This window comes from Microcaecilia unicolor, chromosome 5, assembly GCF_901765095.1.
Source record: "Microcaecilia unicolor chromosome 5, aMicUni1.1, whole genome shotgun sequence".
Classification (NCBI taxonomy): domain Eukaryota; kingdom Metazoa; phylum Chordata; class Amphibia; order Gymnophiona; family Siphonopidae; genus Microcaecilia; species Microcaecilia unicolor.
In genome coordinates, this window is record NC_044035.1 from 322,689,910 (window position 1) to 322,717,036 (window position 27,127).

General features: G+C 42.5%; 1 protein-coding gene across 1 annotated transcript in view; it reads right to left on the reverse strand.

Annotated features, from left to right (window-relative positions):
* The window catches only part of PEPD (peptidase D), a 422,604-nt gene extending 395,760 nt beyond the window's left edge, over window positions 1–26,844 (reverse strand). Inside the window, exon 1 of the mRNA XM_030204435.1 lies at window positions 26,744–26,844. Coding sequence (XP_030060295.1) covers window positions 26,744–26,760 — 17 coding nt within the window. The 5' untranslated portion in view covers window positions 26,761–26,844. The remainder of the gene's footprint in view (window positions 1–26,743) is intronic.
* Between the last annotated feature and the right edge of the window lie 283 nt (window positions 26,845–27,127).

Below are 27,127 nucleotides of genomic sequence, written 5' to 3' on the forward strand. Positions count from 1 at the left end.
TGGGTATTACTAAAACTGAAACCTGCAAGAACTCTCCAGAGTCTCGGGGGGAAGGGAGATGAGTTTGTGGGTGGATGGAGTTCCAGCCCCAGGGGGTGTGCTTAATGAACAAGTGGGCCAATAAATTGTTGTTAGATGGTGAAAGACTTTGGTGGGAAGTGTCAAGGAATATGATAAATCATATAGTGTTGCATGGTATGAGGGGTCTCTGGTTACCTGTTCCCCTGCCGGGACCCTAAGAGAACAGAGGGGTTATGGACAGGCAGAATATACCAAAACTGAATAAAGGAGTAGTTGTTACTCTTACTGTGACAGCTGAGAAAGAGCACAGGGCTCTGGGTGGGTAAGGGGAACCCAGCCTGGAAGCAGTGCAGCCAAAAGGTTCTGTACCTGAAGGAGTTGGATTGTAATCAGGAGTATCAAAAGCAGCCTTGGATAATTACTAGCCCAAACCCATTGGGTAAAGGACAGGTGGAACTGTACATATATAAATACGTTGAACATACTACATGAATCCATTTGGAAAGCATTTGGGACTATAACACATGGTCTCGAGTGGACAAGTAAGGTTCTTGAGATAAATACATACCTGACATCAAAATCTCTTTTGGGAAGTATGAACTCCCCCTCAAATCACAAGTCAGAAACCTTGGAATACAGTTAGATTTATTTATTTTTGTTACATTTATATCCCACAATTTCCCACCTATTTTGTAGGCTCAATGAGGCCTACATAGTACCGGAGTGGCATTACAGACTCCGGTGTAAACAAATACAAAGTGATGATGTGGTAAGATAAAGTTCATGTGGCACAGCCACACTAGGGAATCGTACAACAGAAGAGTTGTGTTATGTCCATTACGTTCTTTAGTTTTGTTGTGTTGCAAAGATCAGGCATTTATGTTGGATCGGTAGGGTATGCCTTTTTAAACAGGTTAGTTTTTAGTTTTTTGCAAAAGTTTAGGTAGTCGTTCGTAGTTTTCAAGGCTTTTGGTAATGCGTTCCACAGTTGTGTGCTTATGTAGGAAAAACTGGACGCGTAAGTTGATTTCTATTTGAGGTTCGTGTAGGTTCGTTTGTGTTGATTCGGATGTGTTTCTACTTGGTAGGTCGATCAAGTCTGTCATGTATCCCGGAGCTTCACCGTACATAATTTTGTGAACCAGGGTGCAGATTTTGAAAGCAATGCGTTCATTGATTGGGAGCAAGTGTAGTTTTTCGCGAAGGGGTTTTGCACTTTCAAATCGCGTTTTTCCGAAGATAAGCCTAGCTGCCGTGTTTTGAGCAGTCTGAAGTTTCTTTAAGGTTTGTTCTTTGCATCCCGCATAAATTCCATTACAGTATGCTTTCTTCATTGGTATTATCGAACATATTCAACACTTACACTGATTCCCCAAATCCAAGCAACCTTCAGGAGCTGTTTCTACTATCTGTGATAGCTACGCTGCCTCTCTCCTTACATCGAGAAGGTAAATCTTATCCCAGTTGTACATGCTATGATAACATCAAGACTGGATTACTGCAATGCACTATACAATGGTCTAACTACAAAGGGTCTGCACCAGCTCCAGTTGATTCAGAATGCAGCAGCAAGACTCATAGAAGGTTGCAAGTGACGTGACCAAATTACACCATTTTTGCAAAAGCTTCATTGGCTACCAGTACAATACAGGGCCAAATTTAAAACTCTATGTCTGATCTTCAAGGCTCATGGTCCTCCACACACCACCAAGGACACTAAGGTCCTCCCAAGGACTTTCACTAATCACACCCTCTCCAAAAGACATTACACAATGTGATACCCGCAAGCAAGCCTTCTCCGGAGTAGCCCCCACACTCTGGAATGCACTGCCTGAAATGTTCTATTACGTATTGTGTTGACATAGTATACCATGCCATACTTTGTATTGTTTTTTTTATATTTTTACTGCTGTAATTGTCTATTGCTCATGTTTGATCTATGCTTACTGTACACCTCCTTGAGTGCATTCCTTCAAAAAGGCAGTAAATAAATCCTAATAATAATAAATAAAATACAAGACTGTACACAGACAGTTATAATATGGTTCCCCTGCTGGTTGCAAAAAGTTCACTAAAGTTGAGTTGTATAAAAAGCAAATCCTTGGAGTACCATGTGGTTCTTTAGAGTGGGAGAGAGGATGCTTGCTCCCCCAGAGAGTGGCTGAGTACCTTTGAGAAACCCAACAGTATACTCCATTGAACCAGATCTCTATGCCAGCCCTTTAGCCCACTCCCAGCTCGAAAGGTGGTGCCTGTGACTGTATGAACAGAAGAGACTGAGTGGTGAATCTAAAGACAGGAACAGAAAAGTTTGTGGCCCTGGACCCCGAGGAACTAAGCTAGTGTGAAGCAGGTGAGACTCAGGTTACACACATATCCCTGCAATCCTGAGGAATAAAGATATGTGTGCACTCTCCACTGAGGAAGCTACAGAAAGCCATATATTTTATATTTTAATAAAAGTCCCTGTACCCATGAGTAAGACAGAAATGCATGCAAAAGGCAAACAGTGGAAACAAAGAAATGCAAGGCTTGGTTGCTTAAATGAAGCAACATTCTGAGAATTGCTCCCGCTTTGAAAATCATGAAAAGAGCACATGCAATAAATAAATAAATAGTATAACAAATATTTATAAAGGACTTCTGGCCCCAACTGATAGGTGGGTTTCTGAAGTTACTACCTGAACTTTCATAAATTAACAAAACTATAGGGGCCAATATTCAAAGCAATTTAAGGGGGCAGGAGAGGTTCCTGCCCACTTAAATCATGCTCAACCAGTCATTTGTCAACATTCAGTAACATATAACCAGGCAATGCCACTGAATATCAGCACTAACCAGCCAACCTGAAACCGGACAGGAGACAGGCATTATAGGAGCAGAGCCAAGAAGGTGTTGGCAATATACAATGCTGGTGCCCACTTCCATAATCGAACACACAGGACTGCTTTTTGTGCAATCCTAACTATGCCCAAAACTACATAGGTACAGGTATCAGAGCTGTGCTCCCCTCACTGCCACAAGTCCAACTCTCCCCTAGAACCCAACATGCCTCAATTCCCCTCCCAACATGACTCCCTTTCAAGGTCCAACACCCCTCTCTCCAACATGCCTGAATCCCTTCCTTCCATCTGCCCTCCTATTTTAGAGAGGGCCTGGAGGGGGGTCAGGTCATGTTGATATGGGGGAGAGGGAGGGGGAAAGAACAATCACTTTATACAAGTACTGCAAAATATCAGGCAGGACCCTCATAAGCTCAGGTGGCCAAAAAGTCAGACCCGGATACTCAATGTCCGAACATGGCCTAGCATTGAATATCCAGGCTTAATTCAGCCCACAGATGTTTAAAAAAAAAACGCTGACTGCTGCTAGCTGAATATTGACCAGATAGTAAGCAAAACATGTATATATTCCTTTTACAGTTTCACTTTTACAACTGTTGAATCTTCCCAACTAGTGATTTAAAATCAAACCTGCCCTGCTGCACAGTTATCAACACAAAGAGAGGCAGGTATGATCTACAGGTCATAGAAGCAAAGGAAATTATGTATTACAGAAGATGAAGTACAGCACACTTATTTAAAATAGCCCATGGCCACATTTTGCCTATTGCAGACTGCTTCAGGGGCAGCAACTAAAGGGGACTCTGAAAGCACACTTCCCCTTAGTAAGTATAAAATTCAAAAAACTGTCATCAGTAAAGACGTGAATGCCCGAAAGAGAAGAAAATTAGGGGGGAAATGGAAAATTAGGTTCTTACCTTGGTAATTTTCTTTCCTTTAGTCATAGCAGATGAAGCCATTACGTATGGGTTGTGTCCATCAACCAGCAGGGGGAGATAGAGAGCACTCAACTTTTCACAGTGCCTCATGGCCAGCCAGCTCCACTGCCTCTTCAGTATTTGAAGCTTCCAAAGCAGTATGGCAAACCGCAATGGGAATAACATGAACTTTCCTCACAGCGAACGATGGCCCCTTAACAAGGGCATGAACTCAAAAGGAGGGAATGAACACATCCTCCTGGAGGGAATAAACTCGTCCTCCTTATTGTATAACTGGAGGGGATACACGCAACCTCCTGGAGGGAATAAACTCATCCTCCAAAACATAAACTGGAGGGAATGGACTCATCCTCCTATAAGTGAACATGAATCCTGAAAACTGTTTTCCAACTTTCTCCCAAGGAAGGAACTTCAAGAAACAAGAACAGAACCTGAAACAGATCCACAGCATACAGACAATCATAAAGGGAGGGCTCATGGCTTCATCTGCTATGACTAAAGGAAAGAAAATTACCAAGGTAAGAACCTCATTTTCCCTTCCTTGTCATCAAGCAGATGAAGCCATTACGTATGGGATGTAACAAAGCAATCCCTATATAGGGTGGGAACAGGTCACACCACGCGCTAGCACTTGTGCTCCAAAACGCGCATCCCTCCTAGCAGCCACATCCAGCCTGTAATGTCGGGCAAAAGAGAGCTTAGAAGCCCATGTTGCTGCACTACATATCACTTGACGAGAGAGTGCTCCAGTTTCAGCCCAAGAGGAAGAAATCGCTCTGGTAGAATGCGCCTTAAAGGCTAAAGGCGGAGACCGGCCGGCAAGCAGATAAGCTGAAAAGATAGTTTCTTTGAGCCAGCGGGGAACACATATAGTAGGCCCGGAGGCCAGGGCTGAGTCAAGGCATCCAACCCTGCCGAGCGAGGATCTCTCCGTCTGCTGAAGAAGCACGGGACTTTGGCATTTGAACTTGTCGCCATAAAATCCATCACGGGCTTGCCCCATTTGGCACATATCTGCAGGAATACTTTGTCTGCTAGTTCCCATTCTGCTGGATCGATCTGATGCCTGCTTAGATAATCGGCTTGCACGTTGCTCTGACCTGCAATGTGAGCTGCCGACAGAAACTGAAGATGCAGCTCGGCCCAGTGGCAAATCTGCTCGGCCTGCGCGGCCAGTGCTCTGCACTGAGAGCCACCTTGTCGATTTATGTAGGCCACTGCTGTCGTGTTGTCCGACATCACTCTGACAGCCAATCCTTCCAGGGTCACTTGAAAGGCCATCAGCGCCTGAAACACCGCTTTCAACTCCAGGCGGTTGATGGACCACTCCGACTCCTCGGGTGTCCATAGACCCTGTGCATGCTTCCCCTTGCAGTGTGCGCCCCAGCCCTTCAGGCTGGCATCTGTCACTACTAGACACCAATCGGGGAGCGCCAGCGGCATTCCTCGCCGCAGCATGCTGTCTGAGAGCCACCACTCCATGCTGAGTCGGGCCGCAGGGAGCCAAGAAAGTCTGCATTGATAATCCTGAGAAACTGGAGACCATCTTTGAAGTAGGGAATACTGTAGAGGTCTCAGGTGCACTCTCGCCCAGGGCACCACTTCCAATGTGGCTGTCATCGATCCCAGCAGCTAGACAATGTCCCAAGCTCACGGGCGGGGCATCCTCAGGAGCAGACGGACCTGATTCTGAAGCTTGCACCGCCTTAGCTCGGGTAGGTATACATAGCCCGAGTCTGTGTCAAACCTGGCCCCCAAATATTCTAGAGATTGCGAGGGGGTCAGGTAACTTTTGGCCATATTGACGACCCAGCCTAGAAATTGAAGTACTGAGACCACTCTGGCTGTAGCTTGATAGCTCTCTGTTACAGAGTCTGCTCTGATGAGCCAGTCGTCTAGGTAATGGAGAACTCTGATACCATCTCGCCTGAGCAAAGCAGCTACTACCACCATTACCTTCGAAAAGGTTCGGGGAGCTGTGGTGAGGCCAAAAGGCAAGGCCCGGAACTGGAAATGTTTTCCCAACACCGCAAACCTCAGAAACGTCTGGTGCGGGGGCCAAATTGGTATGTGCAAGTAAGCTTCTTTCAGGTCTAGAGACGTGAGAAACTCTCCTGGCTGTACCGCAGCAATGACGGAGCGCAGGGTTTCCATGTGAAAATGCCGCACTCTCAGGAACTTGTTTAATTCTTTTAAGTCCAGAATAGGGCGAAAAGACCCACCTTTTCGTGGCACCACAAAGTAGATGGAGTATCGGCCGTAGCCGTGTTCGGCGGGAGGTACCGGGGACACGGCCCCTAACTGAATCAGACCTTGCAAAGTCTCCTCTACCGCCGCCCGTTTGGCGGCAGAACCACATCGGGACTCCACAAACACGTCTCTTACTGGGGCGTTGAATTCTATTCTGTAGCCATCTCTGATCAGGTCCAGAACCCACTGATCTGAGGAAATATTGGCCCACTCCTCGGCAAAGAGGAAAAGACATCCTCCGATGACAGGAAGCGAAGAGGGGGCCGGCACACCATCATTGAGAGGGTCGCCCCTGAACTCCAGGCCTAGAGCCGATGGCTGTGGAACGCTTGTCCAAGCGAAAGGAGTTCCTCTGCTGAAAAACGGGCACGAGAAGTGAACCCAGCAGAACGCCCCGGGCGGTACCTTCTAGCTTCACGGAAGCGAGGTCTATAAGAGGAGTGGACCGCCTGGCCCTTGGAGGAAGGCCTCGGCCTATCTTTGGGCAAGCGCTGGGGTTTAGGATCTCCCAGGCCTTTAACAATTTTTTTTTCCAACTCCTCACCAAATAGGAGAAGGCCTTGAAAGGGCAACTTCACCAACCTTTGCTTAGAGGCCATGTCCGCTGCCCAATGTCATAGCCAAATAAGACGGCGAGCCGCCACTGCTACTGCCATTTGTTTAGCCGAAGCTCTGACAATATCATAAAGGGCATCAGCCAAAAAGGACAAGGCCGACTCCAGCCGCGGAGTCACATCCGAGAAGGGCTCCACTCCATCTCCGGGCTGTTCCACTGCCAGTTGCAACCACGCCAGGCAGGCTCTAGCAGCATAACAACTGCATGCAGACGCCCAAACAGTAAGACCTGCAATTTCAAAGGACTATTTAAGTGCTGCTTCCAGCCTACGGTCTTGTATATCCTTCAGGGCAACTCCTCCTTCCACAGGGAGGGTAGTTCTCTTTGTCACCGCAGTGACTAGGGCATCTACTTTAGGCATTGCAAAGCGAGCCAAATGCTCCTCACGCACAGGGTATAATTGCCCCATAGCCCTGGAAACTTTCAAAGGTCCCTCGGGGTCAGCCCACTGAGCGGAAATAAGCTCTTGGATGGAGTCATGCAAAGGAAAGGCTCGAGCAGGCTTTTTGATACTAGCCATCCTAGGATTCACAGAGGAGGCCGTGCCACTGTCAGGCTCTTCAATAGAAAAGACCTGTAGGGCATCTGAAATAAGCGCTGGCAGCTCATCACGGTGGAAAATCCTCACCGTGGAGGGATCATTCAGATCCTGTGGTAATTCTGCACCTGACTCTGGCTCCTCACGAAGGCCTGCCAGAACTCTCCAAATCCTCACAGCCCGACCACAGGGGGGATAAAGAAGGTGCACCACAATCTGAAGGGGAATTAGCCCTTCTACGCTTTTCTTTATGCCAATTATCAGGGAAAATAGCCTCAGCGGGCAGTCCCAGGCCAGAATTCACCGGGAGGGGGACAACAGAAGGGGCCTCAGACGACCCTTGAGGGAGAGCTCTTTTCAGCATGTATGCTTCATGCAATAACAACACAAAATCAGGGGAGAAAAACTCGCCCTGGGCACCCAGATCCCATCCGGGGCTAGCTGCTCCCTGAATAGCCTCAATTCGAGGGCCGGCCGGCCGCCCCCCCCCCCCCCCCCCCCCGGGCTCAGGGCTCTCCTTCTCTACGGAGGCCACGCCATGTGGAGAATTCAAAATGGCGTCCGCTGCCAGCTCTGAGCGGGAAGAATCATCGCTCGCCATGCTCGGACCGGCTCTTACACCTGTACAGCACGATTTACAGAGCCCCACTGCTGATTTGCGCTTGCCACACCGGGAACAGCACTTTACATTCTCTGCAGCCATCGCCGAAAACGGCGGGAAAATTCAAAATGGCGGTTTCGCGCCAAAAACGCCCCGATCGCGGGCCCACCCTGAAGGAGTTAGAAAACACTCTTACCTCACCGGACCGAGTATCACAGCTCCGGTCCCATAGAAGAATCAAAGGAAAACCTCTGTTCCTTTTTTTTTTTTTAACGCTGTGAGGAAAGCAGAGGTAATAAGAACTCCGGAGGCTCAGATGAGTGGGAAAGGCAGGGAAAGGCGAACCAATGTGCCTGCATCCACTGAGTGGGAAAGGACAGGGAAAAGCAAGCTAATATGTCCACATCCACAGGGGCATGGGTAAGGCTGGGAAAGGGCTAACCTATGTGCCTTCAAAGTGAAGCTGCTATAGCCTCTAACACCCCGGCTAACAACTGGCAAGCCAGAAGCCACCCCCAGGCAGATTTTTGATGGAGCTCGAAGAAGCTGCAGCCACCCTGCTTGGGGAGATAGAGAATACTGAAAAGGCAGTGGAGCTGGCTGGCCATGAGGCACTGTGAAAAGCTAAGTGCTCTCTATCTCCCCCTGCTGGTTGATGGACACAACCCATACGTAATGGCTTCATCTGCTTGATGACAAGGAAGTTTCTCCTTTTTCTGCTCCACAACTAGGAGAAGGAAAAAAAAAAGTCATTAATTTTTCTGGGTTTAATTTTTTTCCTGGGTCTTCACATCTATATCATGACTAAGAGTCACAGAAAACAACTGTGACCTCACCTTGAGTATTGCGTTCATTTCTGTTCGCCATAATCTCAAAAAAAAGATATGGGCAGACTTATACGGTCTGTGCCAGAGCCGGTGGTGGGAAGCGGGACTGGTGGTTGGGAGGCAGGGATAGTGCTGGGCAGACTTATACGGTCTGTACCAGAGCCGGTGGTTGGGAGGCGAGGATAGTGCCGGGCAGACTTATACGGTCTGTGCCAGAGCCGGTGGTTGGGAGGCGGGGATAGTGCTGGGCAGACTTATACGGTCTGTGCCCTGAAGAGCACAGGTACAAATCAAGTAGGGTATACACAAAAAGTAGCAAATATGAGTTATCTTGTTGGGCAGACTGGATGGACCGTGCAGGTCTTTTTCTGCCGTCATCTACTATGTTACTATGTTAATTAGAAAAGGTTCAAAGACGACCAACCAAAATGATAAAGAGGATGAAACTCTTCTCATATGAGGAAAGGCTAAAGAGATTTGGGCTCTCCAGCTTGGAAAAAAGACGCCGGAGGGAGGGGGGGATATGAACGAGGTCTATAAAATCCTGAGTGGTATAGAGCGGGTAGAAGTGAATCAATTTTCACTCATTCAAAAAGTACAAAGACCACGGGACAAACAATGAAATTACATGGAAATATGTTTAAAACAAATAGGAAGAAATATTTTTTTACTCAAAGAATAGTTAAGCTCTGGAACTTCCTGCCAGAGAATGTGGTAACAGGTGGGTTTAAAAAAGGTTTGGACAAATAAGGTCCACAGTCTGTTATTGAGATGGACATAAGGAAGACACTGCTTGCCCTGAGATTGGTAGCATGGAATGTTGCTACTAATTGGGTTTCTGCCAGGTACTTGTATCCTAGATTGGCCACTGTTGGAAGAAGGATACTGGACTAGATGGACCATTGTCTGACCCAGTATGGCTATTCTTATGGACCTGGTACAGCAAGTAGAGTTGATAATGACCATTTCAAATGCTTCACTATATTTACAAGTACACTTCAAGGATCTGCATTATGTACTATTTTCAGTATTTGTAATCAAGCTTGGGTGGTTTTCTTTGACAGATTAATAAAATATAATCATCTTCTGGAAGCTGATGATTTACAGTTCTTAGTACAAATAGATGAAACTGATGGAAGTCATGAAATTCACAGCTGTAAATTCCTGGATGTTTGATAATAAAACTATGCCTTATGCCTTAATGTTCAAAAAAATAGAAATCATGTTACTGAGCAGGTTGACTGCTGAACACCCTCCAACACAATTAATAATAGACAAATGAATTATTCCCATTTTCAATGAGAACATAACCAAACAATAGTGGAAAGAGCCTTCTTTAAGCTGCACATTTTAAGAGAGAGTGACCTTTTTCAGTCCTGTAAATTTCCAAACTGTGATTCTGTCTCTAGTGATCTCACTCTTGGATCATAGGATCATAATGTGGGGGGGGGGGGGGGAGGGAGGGAAGAGGGGGTCTTCCAAACATTGCTTTGTGCAAATAGTGCAAAATACTAGCACAAGTCTTTATTTGTTACATTTGTATCCCACAATTTCCCACCTATTTGCAGGCTCAATGTGGCTTACATAGTACCGTCAAGGCATTCGCCAAGTCCGGTACAGAAACAAATACAAGGTGATATTGTGGTCGAATAAAGGTACATGTGTTTCAGGTACAATGGGGATCAAGGAGAGGAAAGGTTATATAGTGTCCATTATGAGCTTTTATTTTGCTGTGTTGCAGAGTGTAGGTATTTATGTTGGGTTGGTGGGGTATGCCTGTTTGAACAAGTTGGTTTTTAGTGATTTCCTGAAGTTTAGGTGGTCGTAGGTTGTTTTCACAGCTTTTGGCAATGTGTTCTGTAGTTGTGTGCTTATATAGGAGAAGCTGGATGCATAGGTTGCTTTGTATTTAAGTCCTTTGCAGTTTGGGTAGTGGAGGTTTAGGTATGTTCGAGATGATCTGTTATGTTTCTGATTGGTAGGTCTATGAGGTTTGTCATGTATCCTGGGACATGGCCGTAGATAATTTTGTGGACCAGGGTGCAGATTTTGAAGGTAATACGTTCTTTGATTGGAAGCCAGTGCAGTTTTTCTCAGAGGGGTTTGGCACTTTCGAATCGCGATTTACCAAATATCAGCCTGGCTACTGTGTTTTGAGCGGTCTGGAGTTTCTTTGTATCTCACATAGATTTCGTTGCAGTAGTCTGCGTGGCTTAGTACCATTGATTGTATTAGGCTGCGAAATATTTCCCTCAGGTGCTACTCAATTTGTTCTATCAGATTTAAGATTTGCACCTTACGGCATAAATGATACACCAGCTCATATTGCTGCACTTATGAGATTATACTGACTACCTCAGAAGTTAAAGTCAGAAGGCCAAGATTTATTAGATATATCATCTTTTTGGCAGGTACATTTAGAAGAGACCCATTCTCAGATTTTCTTTGTAGCAGGACAATCTCTCTGTAATACACTGCCAGTAAAACTAATGTCTCTGGCTCATGTTATTTTGAAAGCAGTTAAATGGCCATTTAGGTTGACATTCCTTTCTTGTTAGAGAGACTGACATTTTGAATTCTAGTAGCCCTAAAATGGAGGCATGTAATGATGCAAATCTATTTGCCATTCCCCAGGAAGATGTACCCCTTGCTTAGACTGATTTTTTTGTAAACTGAAGACCACTGTGTTTCTTTTATATTTAATTTTATCATCTGATTTTATATCATGGTAATTTATTGATTTATTGAATTTTAATGTGCCATAGATTCACCAATGAGGGCTACTTTCCTTTACAAACTCCTAAGATCCTGTAAATATTATTCTAATCTGTTTAAGATTATATACAGAGCAATTCTATGAACAGGCACCTAGAGGTATGCGCCACTCGCACGCGTCTCTGGCAGTGGCAAACGCATATGCATTAGGAACTATTCTATAACAGTGCCTAAGTGACAAAGCCTGTAACTGCAAGGGGAGGTACAAACACACACAATTTCTAGAATACTAGTATCAGTTTGTGCTCAGGCACACCTAGCTGCACCCACTTACACTGCCATTGATCTAGCCTAAGGACTGCACCTAACTTTTAGCACGCCAATACGGGTGTGTGTTAGTATTCTATAACAACTTAGGCGCATATAAAATTGGTACCTAATTTGAGGCACCCAGTTATAGAACTGTCCCCATAGTATTTTGCATCACCTACCAACTGGGAATGTGACACCTCACAACCAAGGTCATTAACCCTGCTGTATAGCTTTCAAAATGAGGTTTGGGCTTCCATCATGTTTTCCTGTCTTCTCTAAGAGGTGACATATTACATTCTTTAGGTTTCTGAGCAGAAAGCCAGATCTTTGGGCTATGACTAGCCCTATAGAATCAACCCCATAGCGAGCAGGCTGAAAATGTGCCCCCCCCCCCCCCAAAAAAAAAAAAAAAATACTAGTTTTTTCTTAGAAGCACAGCAGACCTGTGTCCCAGTTCTGAACAGCATCCTATGACCATACTGTTACCAGGGCACTGGCTAGTTAAGTAAACCTCGATTAGGAAGCATTATTTGTGCAATGTCTTTTCATGTCCCCTATTTGCTTTATCCAGATTGTATTTTTCATATTCACTGTTCCCTTTTTTCTTAATAACCTTACTAGTTTATAAACCTTTCGTCTTATCAGTGACACGCAGAAGCAAATCGCTGGATGATCCCAGTATTTGTTTTACTTATAAAGGTGTCATTTCTGAGAAACAGAAACTACTTCTGGATTACCCACAAGCTTTCATGAAACCAACTGGCAGTTGGGAAGTTACTAGTGTAAGGCCCGTCCACAGATGCAGGAAGGTCTGAACAGCATTCAGCAAGACCTTCCAAGGACCAAGGCATTCACCGTGATTGGGTGACAGAGATAGCATTAAGGCATTATAAAAACTTTAAAAGGGGTAGTCTGGTGTAACAAAGCTGACAAGGCAGGCGGCACCTTGAAGACTAACCAGTTTATTTACCACTAGTCTTTGAAAGCTCATGCCTCAATAAATTGGTTTGCCTACAGTGCCACCTGCCAAGTTCATTAAGGCATTATTCAACACCCACACAACTGATCAAATTTATCCAGATACGCAGAGCTTTACCTACCGTGACAATTTAGCCAACAATAGCAATTCAAGCAGTACACTTCAACCACAGCAAGCACGCTTTTGTCACCCATACCTTTCATAGCTATTGCAAAATCCAGACTGGCTAGGGAATACTCCAGGAGTAGTTTGAGAAACACTGTACTATATCAACTCTGACTAAATTCAAACAACTTACCGTTCAGCATTTTCCACCTGCATGATAATACAAAGAGCTACACATTAACTGGAATGGTATATATTCGTAATATATACATAAATCCATTATACGTCTGAAAGACCCTGAACCACACACTTCCTTTAAAATCCACATAGGAAACAAAAATGAAAATTTAGTCCAGTCAAACCATTTGTAAGATTGCAAATTCAAGATGGAGGCATGTAAACAGCTATGGGGCCCATGTTGATTTTCTGACTATGGCAAAAATGCTCAGTAAATAGGACCCTATGCTTTCCCATACTACAATGTGTTGCCAATGCACAAAAAAGACTGAGTATTAATTTACAGCTGTTGAATTATTACAGGCTACCTTAAACCAAATAATCTCAGCTTGAATGTCTTGGTGTGAAATATTGGTTGTACGCTGAAGATCTACATCTTTCTTTCCCACTGAACGTTCTACTATGGATTTTATTGCTTTTTTGGTTTTGTGCTTAGTAACAGCTATGAGATTTAAGTTGAATATTCAGAAAACAGAAGTACTTTTTCTCTCCGGTTCTAGCTCTGCTGTGCTTCCTTCTTTTGTGGGCACTGAAATCCCTATTTTCAGAGAGATGTGGTACCTTGGGGGGGGGGGGGGGGGGAGTATTTTATATATCTCTCCGACCATAAAATATCACCTTTGGAATATTATCCTGAGAGCCCGTTAAAAACTCTTCGTCACCTATGCGATTTGTTAAACCTAACTTTTGTACTGTTGTCCAGAGTTCTGTCTGCCCTTTGATTATTGTAATGCGCTTTTTCTAAGTCTTCATTATATTCTCTTTATTTCATACAAGCTACTCCGAAACATAGAAAATGATGGCAGAAAGGCCATATGGCCTATCCAGTAGGCGCACCCATTCCACTTCCTGTTCCTAAGAGATCCTACATGCTTGTCCCAAACTTTCTGACAGTCTTGGTCACTACCTCCATTGAGAGTCCATTCCACGTATCCACCACCTTTTCTGTAAAGAAGCATTTACTTCGTTTACTTCTGAGTAGGAGTAGCCTAGTGGTTAGTGCAGCGGACTTTGATCCTGGGGAACTGGGTTCGATTCTCACTGCAGCTCCTTGTGTCTGTCGGCAAGTCACTTAACCCTCCATTGCCCCAGGTGCAAAATAAGTACCTGTATATATGTAAACCGCTTTGAATGTAATTGCAAAATACCACAGAAAGATGGTATATCAAGTCCCATTTCCCTTAATTTCATCTTATGGAAGCATCCATATTGTGAAAAATCATGAAAACCTGACTGGGTTGTGGACTTCGAAAACTGTGGTTACCCACCCCTGTAACAGCAGGCGAGCATGGAATCTTGCTACCTTTTGGGATGAACTAGATTGGCCGCTTTTGGAAAGAGGATTCTGGGCTGGATAGACCTTCAGTCTGATCTAGTATAGCAACCGTCTTGTTCATGCAACAAGCCTGCCCACTGCTTGAACATGGCTCCTGGACATTACTAAGGCTAATACAAAATTTGCGAAATGTGCTTGTTGGTGGGAAAAAATGACTTTGGTTGAAAGACAAGGGAAAAAGACTAGTATTAGTGAATACACTCTTACGTGACAGTTATAGGCTACTACCTGAACTGATAACAAAAATGTGGAAAACTAACCTTTGATTTATAGCTTCATCAACCAAGCTCTTAAGGTGTTATCAGAAAACACAGATCAGTGATTTCTTAGTGCAATGCCAGCAAAACTAAACTAATAAAATAGTCAGGATTTTATTTTACAACTCTTTATTGATTTTTAAAAAACCATGAACAATCTAATAGGTTATATATTGAGTGATTTGCAGCGCTGACTCTGGAACAGTCAGTATTATTGAACATCATCACAATGTCCAACTGATGGTGTCAAAGGCAAAACTGAGATTAATTACTTTGCTAGAAGAAAATGTGAGATAGACACTGGGAGCTCCGACTCACTAGATAGTTCTTATTCTTCAGCAACACAAAAACACATTTATGACGAAAAGGGGGCAGCATTTCAATCTGTGTTTATTCAGATTTGCTACACCACCTTACTTAGGATAAAAATCAGAGCCACATAACTCTAAACCTTTAGAACAATGCATTCAAATTTATGGAAATGAAATCTACCTTGCATCTGGTGAGATCTTTGTGAAGATGATTCCTTTGGGAAAAGGTTATTTTATTAGATAAACATGCTTTAATTGGACAGAATCAACATGAATTTAACTGAGGGGAGTCTTACTTTCACAAATTTTTGGAATTTTTTTTTAAGGTGCGAACAAATGTGAATAAAAATGAGCGAGCTGATGTTACGTACCTAGATTTTCAGAAAGCTTTTGAGAAAGTCTCTTGTGAGAGACTCCTGAGGCAATATTCTGTAATGGACTCTCAACTAAGGAGGGTGAATAGTGGAGTGCCACAGTGATCTGTACTGGGACTGGTTTGTTTTCAAGTATTTCTAAATCATGTGACAATGGGGTTGACAAGTAAGATGATCCAAATTTGCAGATGACACAAAATTATTCAAAATTGTTGAATCACATGCAGTCTGAAAAACTGTAGCAGACCCTCAAGCAACTGGGAGGCTGGGCATCTGGCAGATTAAATTTAACGTGGACAAGTGCAAAATAATGCACATTGAGAATAACAACCCATCATATGATTAAAGATTTTTGTAAGAACAGTGGATTTTGGACAAGTTTGGGGGTTTTATAATAGTTTTATCACTTTATCACTTCGGGGTCCTTTTATCTAGCTGTGCTAGAAAGTGGCTGGCGCTATGATTAGCGCGTGGTTTTGCCATGAACTCTGGCCACTTTCTAGCACGACTGAAAAATGGCCGTGGTTGGAGTATTTTTTTAAATTTTTAATGGCCATGCATTAATTTCCCCATTAGCCCATGGCCATTACTGCCAGGAGCCATTACCACAATCTATTTAGAAAGCGGTAAGGGCTCCTGCGCTAATCAGTAGCTTGCAGTAACATGCCTGCACTATCCAACCAACACAGGAACAAACTCTCTGCCTCCGACACGCCTCCTGCAGCAAAAAATAAAAATTATTTTTTTATCACTAGAGTAGTACACACTGCTGCCAAAACTACCGCGGGACGCCTCAGCGCCTTAGCAAAAGACTCCAGAGGAAATTGGAGAGTCATGGGATAGGAGGTAGTGTTCTATTGTGGATTAAAAACTGGTTAAAAGATAGAAAACAGTGAGTAGGGTTAAACAGTCAGTATTCTCAATGGAGAAGGGTAGTTAGAGGGGTTCCCCAGGGCTCTGTGCTGGGACCGCTGCTTTTTAACTTATTTATAAATGGCCTAGAGATGGGAGTAACTAGTGAGGTAATTAAATTTGCTGATGACACAAAGTTATTCAAAGTCGTTAACTCGCAGGAGGATTGTGAAAAATTACAAGAGGACCTTACGAGACTGGGAGACTGGGCGTCTAAATGGCAGATAACGTTTAATGTGAGCAAGTGCAAAATGATGCATGTGGGAAAGAGGAACCCAAATTATAGCTGTGTCATGGAAGGTTCCACGTTAGGAGTCACGGACCTAGAAAGGGATCTAGGTGTCGTCGTTGATGATACGTTGAAACCTTCTGCTCAGTGTGCTGCTGCAGCTAAGAAAGCAAATAGAATGTTAGGCATTATTAGGAAAGGAATGGAAAACAAACATGAGGATGTTATAATGCCTTTGTAACGCTCCATGGTGCGACTGCACTTCGAATATGGTGTTCAATTCTGGTCGCTGCATCTCAAAAAAAGTATAGTGGAATTAGAAAAGGTGCAGAGAAGGGCGACGAAAATGATAAAGGGGATGAGACGACTTCCCTATGAGAAAAGGCTAGGGCTCTTCAGCTTGGAGAAAAGGCGGCTGAGGGGAGATATGATAGAGGTCTATAAAATAATGGAGTTGAACGGGTAGATGTGAAGAGTCTGTTTACGCTTTCCAAAAATACTGGGACTAGGGGGCATGCGATGAAGCTACAATGTAGTAAATTTAAAATGAATCTGAGAAAATGTTTCTTCACTCAACGTGTAATTAAACTCTGGAATTCGTTGCCAGAGAATGTGATAAAGGCCTAGTGGTTAGGGTGGTGGACTCTGGTCCTGGGGAACTGAGTTTGATTCCCACTTCAGGCACAGGCAGCTCCTTGTGACTCTGGGCAAGTCACTTTTCCATTGCCCCAGGTACAAATAAGTACCTGTATACGTAAGCCACATTGAGCCAGCCATGAGTGGGAAAGCGCGGGGTACAAATGTAACAAAAAAAAAAAAGTCCATAGACCATTATTAAATGGACTTGGGGAAAATCCACTATTTCTGGGATAAGCAGTATAAAATGATTTGTACTTTTTTGGGATCTTGCCAGGTATTTGTGACCTGGATTGGCCACTGTTGGAAACAGGATGCTGGGCTTGATGGACCTTTGGTCTCTTCCAGTATGGCTATACTTATGTACTTATATAAAAGGGCCCCTACAACCTTTAAGAAACTGGATTGTTTGTATAAAATGGGGATTTATTTTTAACAGTTGGGAACATTTTCATGCACTGTCCTGTTACACCTCAGTAATTTAGAAATAGCTTGCTTTGATCTGCTTCTCAATAAAACAACGTGTTCAGTGATTAACCCTGTGGTTTAAGGATAACAGCGTTAATGTACTTTAACTCTGAATGAGCAATACTGTTGGAGGTGGCATAATGATAACATATTCCTGCACATTTGTGACATGATTTACTGTAAGTTACTCAGATGGCTGACATCTATTATGGATTTCTTACTGCAATTACAAATGTTTATTTGTAAGCTACTGTGGTAAGTGTTTTAAAATAATCAAATGAGCTAAAATAATTAAACAAAGTTATAGATACGTAACCTGCTCTACCCAGTAATGGCTGCTTAAAGCTCTATAAGGTACCACTGATACGAAATGCTCACAGACCCACTGGTAAATTTTTGAAGATCACAATTACCTTGACTAAGAATTATCCAAAGAAAATGTGGTACCTGAGCTTTCAAGACCACAGGAGTCACACCCCATTTGGTATGAAAGGAGCTGTCTGGCCTCAAATGTGCATATGCTTCAGCCGCTAGATAATTCTTACCCAGATCTAACAAAAAGGAGCCACAGTGGACAAGAATCCAATCTAGATTCTATAATTGTTTTCTCCAGTGGAGATTTTAAGAGTTATTTTCCACTGAAATACACTGCTGCCTTATTCCACACTGAACAACTGCAGCAGACGTGTCGGGTCTAGTAGCGCTTTAGAAATGATAAGTAGTAGTAGTAGTTATCAGCATTAAAATAGTATAGACAGAGCCTGCATGTTGACTGGTGCCAAGGTGGAGAGAAATATGCAATGTCCAGTGTCTCCGTTCAATTGCACTTTGTCTCAAACAACAGGAATGTTTGGAGAGCTTACTTTGCTTTTTTTTCCTCAGTGGTCACCCTGGCGTGTGACAGAGAGTAGCATTTTGTGCTCATGATAGCAGCACAGAAAAAAAAGCAGAACTCCAAGTGAAAATGAATACATACAGTCAGCACTGTAACTACAGTGGCACAGGGTTAGGGGAAAGATGATGGCGGCTTGCCGGTGCAAGTGATCGTACTGAGGTTTTGGGAGAATGGTGTGTGATGCTAGATAATTAAGGTTTAAACAGAAGGGTTGGCTTTAATTACAGGGCTGAGTGGGGCTGGGGATGGAGGAAGTAGGATGGGTGATGAAGGGATTGGACTGGTATATGGGGGGCTTAACTTTGTAAGCCCTATGGGTAAAAAGCTGTTGAAGATTCACATAGCAGGATATGGATTAGATTGAAGTGGTTTAATTATATATACAGCATGTTGTCCCTGTGAAGTGAGACTAAGAAGTAACTAACTTGTTAGTCTCACTCACACAAAGAGTTACTCGGGCAGCACATACTGCAGCAGGACATGTTTATCCACTCCTACCCTAGCTGAGATAATATTTAACCTTCTCTCTGACCTCATGTGCAACTTTCTTTAAAACAGTCACCTTACTTTCTAACTCTTCTTATTCTCTTACCTATCTATATGTTACATCTTTGCTTTACCCTTCACTATCATTAAAATGTTCTATTACGTATTGTGTTGACACTGTAAGTAGTATACTATGCCATACTTGGTATTGTTATTTGAATATTTTTACCGCTATAAAATGGGCAGCAAACTAGGAACCAAACAGGGCCAACAGGCCCCTGGAGTTCCCCTGTGACCTCAAGTCCAGCAGAAGTGGATACCCCTCAGCTGACCCCACCCCCTTCCCCTGTTCGGGGAAACCTACTCGCTCGGACTACATATGTACAAAACACAGTCGAGAAACAACACAGCCATTTTTCCCGTCAAAACTGATTCAGCTGCGGCAGGAATGAAAACTTTCCAAGTGAATGCTCATGATCCTGCCCCTAGAGAGAATCCTGGGTGTTCCCTGCAGCTTCCCTGTATAACACACCACCATCCCACTCAAAGAGCTTGTGCACCAGGATATGCAGGGCCCACAGCACTGGCTGGCCAGCCAACATAACAGAAGCTTTGGACTATTTCATGGAGGTGTCCTCTGGTCTAAATATTATTTGAAAATGTAAATAACCATTCCCTATTTACCTATTCCATCCCCACTCTGGATTTTATTTATTCCCTTTTGAATTATTTAATTGCCAAGCAGAAATGCTAAACAGATTATTCGCCTTTCTTCCTAAAGAAGCCCTTCCATCTCACTCATCATTTTTGTTGTCCAGTGTCTTAGTGGGAATATAAATCAAAAGAATTGCAAAGAATGAAGGTGTTACGATCACCTGGGATATTTCTAGTCCAACCATTAAAAAGTTTAATACAAGAAAAAGTATTATTAATAGAAGTACCAGTAACAAGCAAATATTTTGCATATTTATATACATAGAAGCTACTCGGTCACCAAGGATACAATTATGGACCAAAAAAATGTGGAAAGATCCTAATTAAAAAAAGAACTTTCTAATACAACTCGATATGTTGTGTTATGAACTCCAGAAAGATGATCTATTTGACACAATGCAAGACACGCAACTGCAGTAAATTTGAGGGATCGAGACCATACACCACATACCCTGACTAATGAGTGAAGTTCATAAGTGTGAATCATTTGGAGACACTGCCCAAGTATCTGATAGTTATGTTTCTCTCACACTGACTGGATCACTGCTTCCAGCTGTCAGTGGCAGAGCGTCATCTACAAAGACTAGGACCTAAGAGGCTAGATATTCAGGTAACAGCTATGCTGGTAATGGTGATTTTTTTGGGGCATTGTGACATGAAATGTTGCGAGGACAGGCACTGAAGATAAATTGAAAAGTAGGTCTTGAATGCTCAGTAACATGGAAGGGTGAAATACAATGGAAGAATTTTTTTAAAAAGTGTCTTGGATACAACTCTACATGGCCAACTGGACAAACTAGATGGACCAACTGGTGGTCTTCTGCCATTATGTACTACACCAAAACAAAGTGATAGCCCCATATCCAGACTGATCAATCCATTAAGAACATAGCATAGTAACAAAGTAAATGACAGCAGATAAAAGACCTGTACGGTCCATCCAGTCTGCCCAACAAGATAAACTCATTTTATACATGGTATTTGATACTTTATACCCGAGTTTCATTTGTCCTTGCCATTCTCAGGGCACAGACCATAGAAGTCTGCCCAGCACTGTTCTTGTACTAAGTTCTGAAGCCGTACTGAGACGGACCAAAGGTCCATCAAGCCCACAATCCTTTTCCAGCACTGGCCAATCCAAGTCCAAGTACCTGGCAAGATCCCAAAAGAGAAAAACAGATTTTATGCTGCCTATCCTAGAAATAAGCAGTGGATTTTCCCCAAGTCCATCTTAATGGCTTATGGAGTTTTCGTTTTGGAAATGGTCCAAACTTTTTTTAAACTCTTGCTAACTGCTTGTACCACATTCTCTGGTAATGAATTCCCGAGTTTAATTACATGTTGTGCGAAGAAATATTTTCTCCAATTTGTTTTAACTTTATTACTTAGTAGCTTCATTGTGTCTCTCCTAGTCCTTGATTTTTTGGATAGAGTAAAACAAGCAATTCACATCTACCCATTCCATTCTACTCAGTATTTTATAGAACTCTATCATATCTCCCCTCGGCTCTCTCTCTTCTCCAAGCTGAAGAGGCCTAGCATGCTTAGCCTTTCCTCAAAGGGAAGTCATCCCATCCCCATCATCATTTTCATCGTCCTTCCCTGTACATTTTCTAATTCTACTATGTCTTTGTTTAGATGTGGTGACCAGAATTCAACACAATATTCAAGGTGCAGTTGCACCATGGAATGATACAAAGGCACTATAATATCCTCTGTTCTGTTCTCCATTCCTTTCCTAATAAATTCCAAACATTCTATTTGCTTTCTTAGCTGCAGCTGCTGCACACTGAGCAGAGGGTTTCAACGTGTCAGCAATGACACCTAAATCCTTTCGTGGGAAATGACTAATGTGGAACCTCACATCACGTAGCTATAGTTTTGGTTCCTCTTTCCCACATGCATCACTTTGCACTTGCTCACATTAAATGTCATCTGCCATTTGGATGCAGTCTCTCCCAATTTTTAAATCAATGGTCCCTGGGGAACCCCACCATTTACCCTTCCCCATTCAAAATATTGACCATTCGACCCTACTCTGTTGTTTTCTATCTTTTAAGCAATTTTTAATCCACAATAGGACTCTGCCTCCTAGCCCATGACTTTTTAATTTCCTCAGGAGTCATTCACAAGGTAAATTGTCAAATGCCTTCTGAAAATCAAAATACACAACATTAACTGGCTCACCTCTGTACACGTTTATTCACCCCTTCAAAAAAATATAGCACATTGGTGAAGCAAGATTTCCCTTCACTAAATCCATGTTGGCTTTATCTCATTAATCCATGCATATATATGCTCTATAATTTGTTATTTATAATAGTCTACCATTTTGCTGTAGTGGAATATACTGCCCATACCTGTTTCTATGCATAAGGCCTGTATTGTTGAACTGAGGCCTATGAAACAAACTCTGACTAGGCCAGGAACCATCTTTTTAGGACAATATTGTCATGGCTGTTACAAGACTTCCTACAGCAATGGACTGCCATTCCAAGATCTGTGTTTTCTCTCTCTGGTGTGAAGCTGCAGGAATGTGATTTACACCAACACTGGTATGAGGTAATCTTGGCTGACCATCTCTTGAGGCTCCAGCAGTACCAGCTCTGATAAGGAGACCATCACCAAGGCCAGGGGCCTCAAATCATCTACACAGGCATTCCTGTGCCTGGCTAATGACAATTACCATCAGGTTAGCTCAGTGATCCTACTGGACCAATGCTTTACCATCTACTGTCCACATGCACACTTCATGCCAACAGCTTGTTTGCCCACCACATCCAATCAGAGAACTGTTCTACGTGTGATACGATGTTCTCTACATCACGAACACATGAAGTTAGTCTACAGGAGGGAAAATCTACTCAAGGAGTTAGACACAAGAGATACACAGGCAGTAAGTCTGTTAGACAGAAACAGACACCTTTCTCTGATGGCCGTTATTTCACTAGCCAACATGTAGTCGTCCCTCCAAGTATCACTGACGGACTAAAACCTCAGTGCTCATAAAGGAATAAACTAAGAATATGTGCTGTACTGAGTAGCGTCTTAGCTTCAACTAAGATAGTTCCAGAGAAGAGCTGTGTGTATTCCAGCTTCATATATGATAGCCTTCCACAACAAACACAGAATGATGACATAGTGGAGCAGGCAAACTATCTACACAGCCTTGTTCAGGAGCCGGCTGGGAAACTTCAGCTTGGAGTCCAAAAGGGAGAGGAGAGACCTGCTACATAGAAAGTCAAAGGACTTCTCCAGGCAGCCTATAGGGTGAGTTCAGTTATCCTTCCTATAGTCGGGGTGAGATAGAAAGCACTGCTAAGTTCCAAATGAGCCAAACTTTTGGCATGTGGTCTTAGGGTAGCACCGATAGTTATATTTCAGGAATAATTAGCTGAACTGTTACCTTACTGCTCTACCATGTATTGGTAAGTCTTGCAACTAAGTTTTCCTTATTGCTTTTTACTATACTATTATATTATTTATTGGTAATATAAAAAGATATAGAAGGTTCAAGGTGTGACATTCTTCTCTCATATTGCTAGCAAAACCTTCGTGAGAACCCTTTTTTTTGTTTTATGACCACTTTAGGGCAAAATCATACTCCAAACAGAAGAGACATGCCACAAGCTCAAACCTGGGTAATTATTAGCTAATCACCTTATTAGCCCTACATTGGGCTAATAAGGCAATTAGCCATGGCCATGTTAGATCAATAAAACAGCAAAGCATAAAACCTATTTATCAAATTATTTATTAAAATTGCCTAGCACCAATGCAGGGCTCACTAGCCTATAATTTCCTGGAACAATCCAAAAGCACAGAACTGAACCTCACAGGTCTCAGAGAAAACAGCAAAACAGCATTACATTTTGAGCCATATGCAAAATACTTGACGCTGCTACCAGGATGCTCCCACTAGTTCAGACCAAATAGAGCGTGGTTAGTTGTATGTTTGTTGCCTTCACTGTGGTGCTGTTTTCTATAATTTCTGGAACCCTTTTTAAAAGCTGGCATTATATTGGCCACCATCCAACCTTCCAGTACCATGCTTGATTTTAAAGATAAGTTATATATTACTAACAGCTCTGCAAGTTTGTTTTTCAGTTCTATCAGTACTAGGACTGTACCCAATAGTCATATTTGATTTGGCCAAATAGTGAATAATCCAGGCTCTACTGTGCTAAATCCTAATGAAATAAACACTTGAGCTCTGATTTCACATTGCTTCTTTTATGTTAAAGCTCAATGTCCATCATTCGTATTCGTCCAAATAATATTTTTCATTATTCATATTCAGCTGAATAGTAAAATATGATATTCTGCACAGCTCTACATGTCTGGTCCAGGTAATTTGGTACTCTATCAAATTGCCTCCATAACATCTTCCAGGTTTACAGAGATTGTTTCAGTTTCTCTTGACTCATCACCATTGAATACAATTTCTGGTACTGTTATCTCCCCTACATGTTCCACGGTGAAGACCTAAGCAAAAAATTCATTCAGTCTCTCCACTATAGACTAGTTCCCCTCCCCCCCTCCCCCCCCCCCGAAATACCCATTTTATCCCTCTGTCATCTAGCAGTCCTAAGTTTCTTTTACCACTTGTTGTTAACAATATACCTAAAAAATAAATTATTCTGTTTTTGCCTCCAACACAATTTTCTTTTCAAAGTCTCTCATTGTCTTCCTTATTGCTTCGCATTAACCATGCCTAATGTTGTTTTCTATTATCTTCAGTTAGATCCTTCTTCCGTTTTCTGAAAGATGTTTTTTTTTAGCTTAAAAAGTGAGGTGAAGGATGCTATTAAACCATTCTGGCTATCATTTTGGCCTTCCTTCCACCTTTTTTTTTTTAATATGTAGAATATATTTGATCTGGGCTTCCAGGATGGTATTTTTGGTATTAATGATTGTATAATTATACTTTTTTGCATTCCCTTGAAACAGTCTTCATTTCTGCCCCAATATGAACTACACACCACAAATATCAAAGTAAGACGGGAGTAGTTGCAGATGACAGGCACAAAGTGATAAACCACTATACTTACAAAGAAGGTTTAGCAAATAAAATGTAATTTACTCATTTTATCAATGTCAATTGTATCTGAATGTAACTTGCCTTGAGCTACAACTGAAAAAGCTATGAACCAAAGCATAAGGCACAACATGGTCACGTTCTGACACAAGCCCACACCTAGGATGTTAAAAACAAAAACAATCCAAATGATATCCTTATGTGCAGCTCTATTAGGTGTTAACTGTACATTAGGGATATTATTTGGATTGTTTCTTATGGGGTTTTTTTTTAACACACCTAGTGCATGCTTGCACTGAAAAATGGCCATGTTAGATCAATAGAACAACAAAGTATAAAACCTATTTACCAAATTGTTAACTTTATATGCCATATCTTCTTTGTAACCGCAGTGATTTATCCTTCTGTGCTCATCAGCTGAACTCCCCTCCCTTTTTCTCTAATATTATATTAGATGTAATGCTTTGTTTTTGAAAGATTGTCTCCTCAAGAGTACTCTACAGCCTTTTGTGATACATTAGTACTTTATAAACACGTAGCAGTACCCGCAAGGTGGTCTCATCAGCACAAAACTGCCACCTAGATTCATAAAAGCGGCAGTGGCTCAAAATCTTTAAAACATACATACTCTCAAATAAGTACCTGTATATAATATGTAAGCCGCATTGAGCCTGCCATGAGTGGGAAAGCGCGGGGTACAAATGTAATAAAAATAAATAAAAATAGCAGCCTAATCTGTATGGTGCTGTGAAATATAGAACTGACAGACATTTCACTTTTACATTTTTTTACTAATTTTTTTTTTTTAATAAATGGCAAAATAAGTGATCTAAAAATAAAATCAAACTATAGAAAAACATATGATCACCATAAACAACTAACAAAAAATGTTTCCCCGATAAAACAGTAGGGTTGAGTTAGCTGGGGTCCATAAGAATGTCACACTCTGCTCTGGAACCCACAGACAACGTTAATGGAACCGATTCAAAACAATAGATTCCGAGATAAACGAATGACAAAACTCATGAAAGAGGAAATAACGCGTCTTGCGCATCTCTTTGATTATTTTTTGCTGTGGTGTATTCTCTACACCGAATTTTCAGATTGTCCAAGTCTCTTAAATCCTCTATTTGGGACGAGAGTGGAGGGGCAAGTATCTGTAAGCTATGCAAGCCGGAAAATACGCTCATTAACTGAGTGAAACTTCTTTTCAGAACTTGTTGGTAACATGTCATCTAGAATTAGCAGAAACAATCAACCTGGTGATAAGTGACAAGAATGAAATGCTAGGGGCCCAGTACACACCCAGTATTAAAAGCTGGAGAACCACTGCTAAATGAAGGATTGAAATGCACCTAATCTTTAACAACTATGAAGGCAGATCACAATCAATTTTCTATATATCAGCTACATCAAATTTGAACAGTCCCAGATATTCACTTTTCTCTTGTCTCCCCCTAATTTCTTCACCAAAACAGTTCTTAAATCATATTCTTAAAAAAGCTTTTTCCCCTTGCCTCAGTGGTGATTTAAGAACTGTTTTGGTGAAGAAATTAGGGGGAGACAAGAGAAAAGTGAATATCTGGGACTGTTCAAATTTGATGTACCTAATCTTTAACAGACATTTCCAAAGGTTTTATTATATATAACATTTTAGACCCGATTTTGTGTATGTAAGCCACTTTGAGCCTACTAATAAGTGGGAAAAGGTGGGATATAAATATAGCAAATAAGTAAATAATAAATAAGTAAATTACTCCTATGTGCACCTCTGCTAAGGGGACAGAGGATAAGGAAGGCATATTTGTAACAGAAGTCATGCAGGAGGACCAGTTCAGCAGTCTGGTGGTATGGGGTGGTGAGAGCCGCAGAGAAAGGGGACATCGCCCCCCCCAATGCCCACCTCAAACCACACCGGTCACACAAGACCCGAATTAACTGCTACGTGAGTGACAGCAAGGGAGGCCAGCAGAATCGTGCAGGAATTTGCTTAATGGACGTCCCTAGCCATAACCCAGCTGGAAAACAGTCTGTGACCCTAGATCGACTGTGAAAAAATTAACAGCTAAGCCACAAGCCCCTCTTCAGAGCGCTAAAGCACTCACCCTTCTATCGCAGCCATACTGCTCTCCACAGATTTCGTTAGTCACGTGAACCGTCAGCTGCTAATGCGAGCGCGACTAAGCCGTAACTACTGGGATGTGGCTATGTGTTCCGAGGTGGTTAGATTGAGAACAGTAGGCGGCATGACGCCAAAACGTTGAAGCCAGCTCAGTCCCACCTCCCCTGCGCAGGCGCTCGTCATCATCCCCGTACACCCAATCAAACCTATCAGCCGCTGCTTCCTCGTTGTCGTTCTTTATTGTGTCGGTAGCATTTTTATTTGATCTCACTTATATGTTCAAACACGCCGGCTTGTGCAGCATACGGAAGTACACACAGAGGAAATTTCAGTTTCATCAGTTGGACTACTAATTTGTTCTAAATCG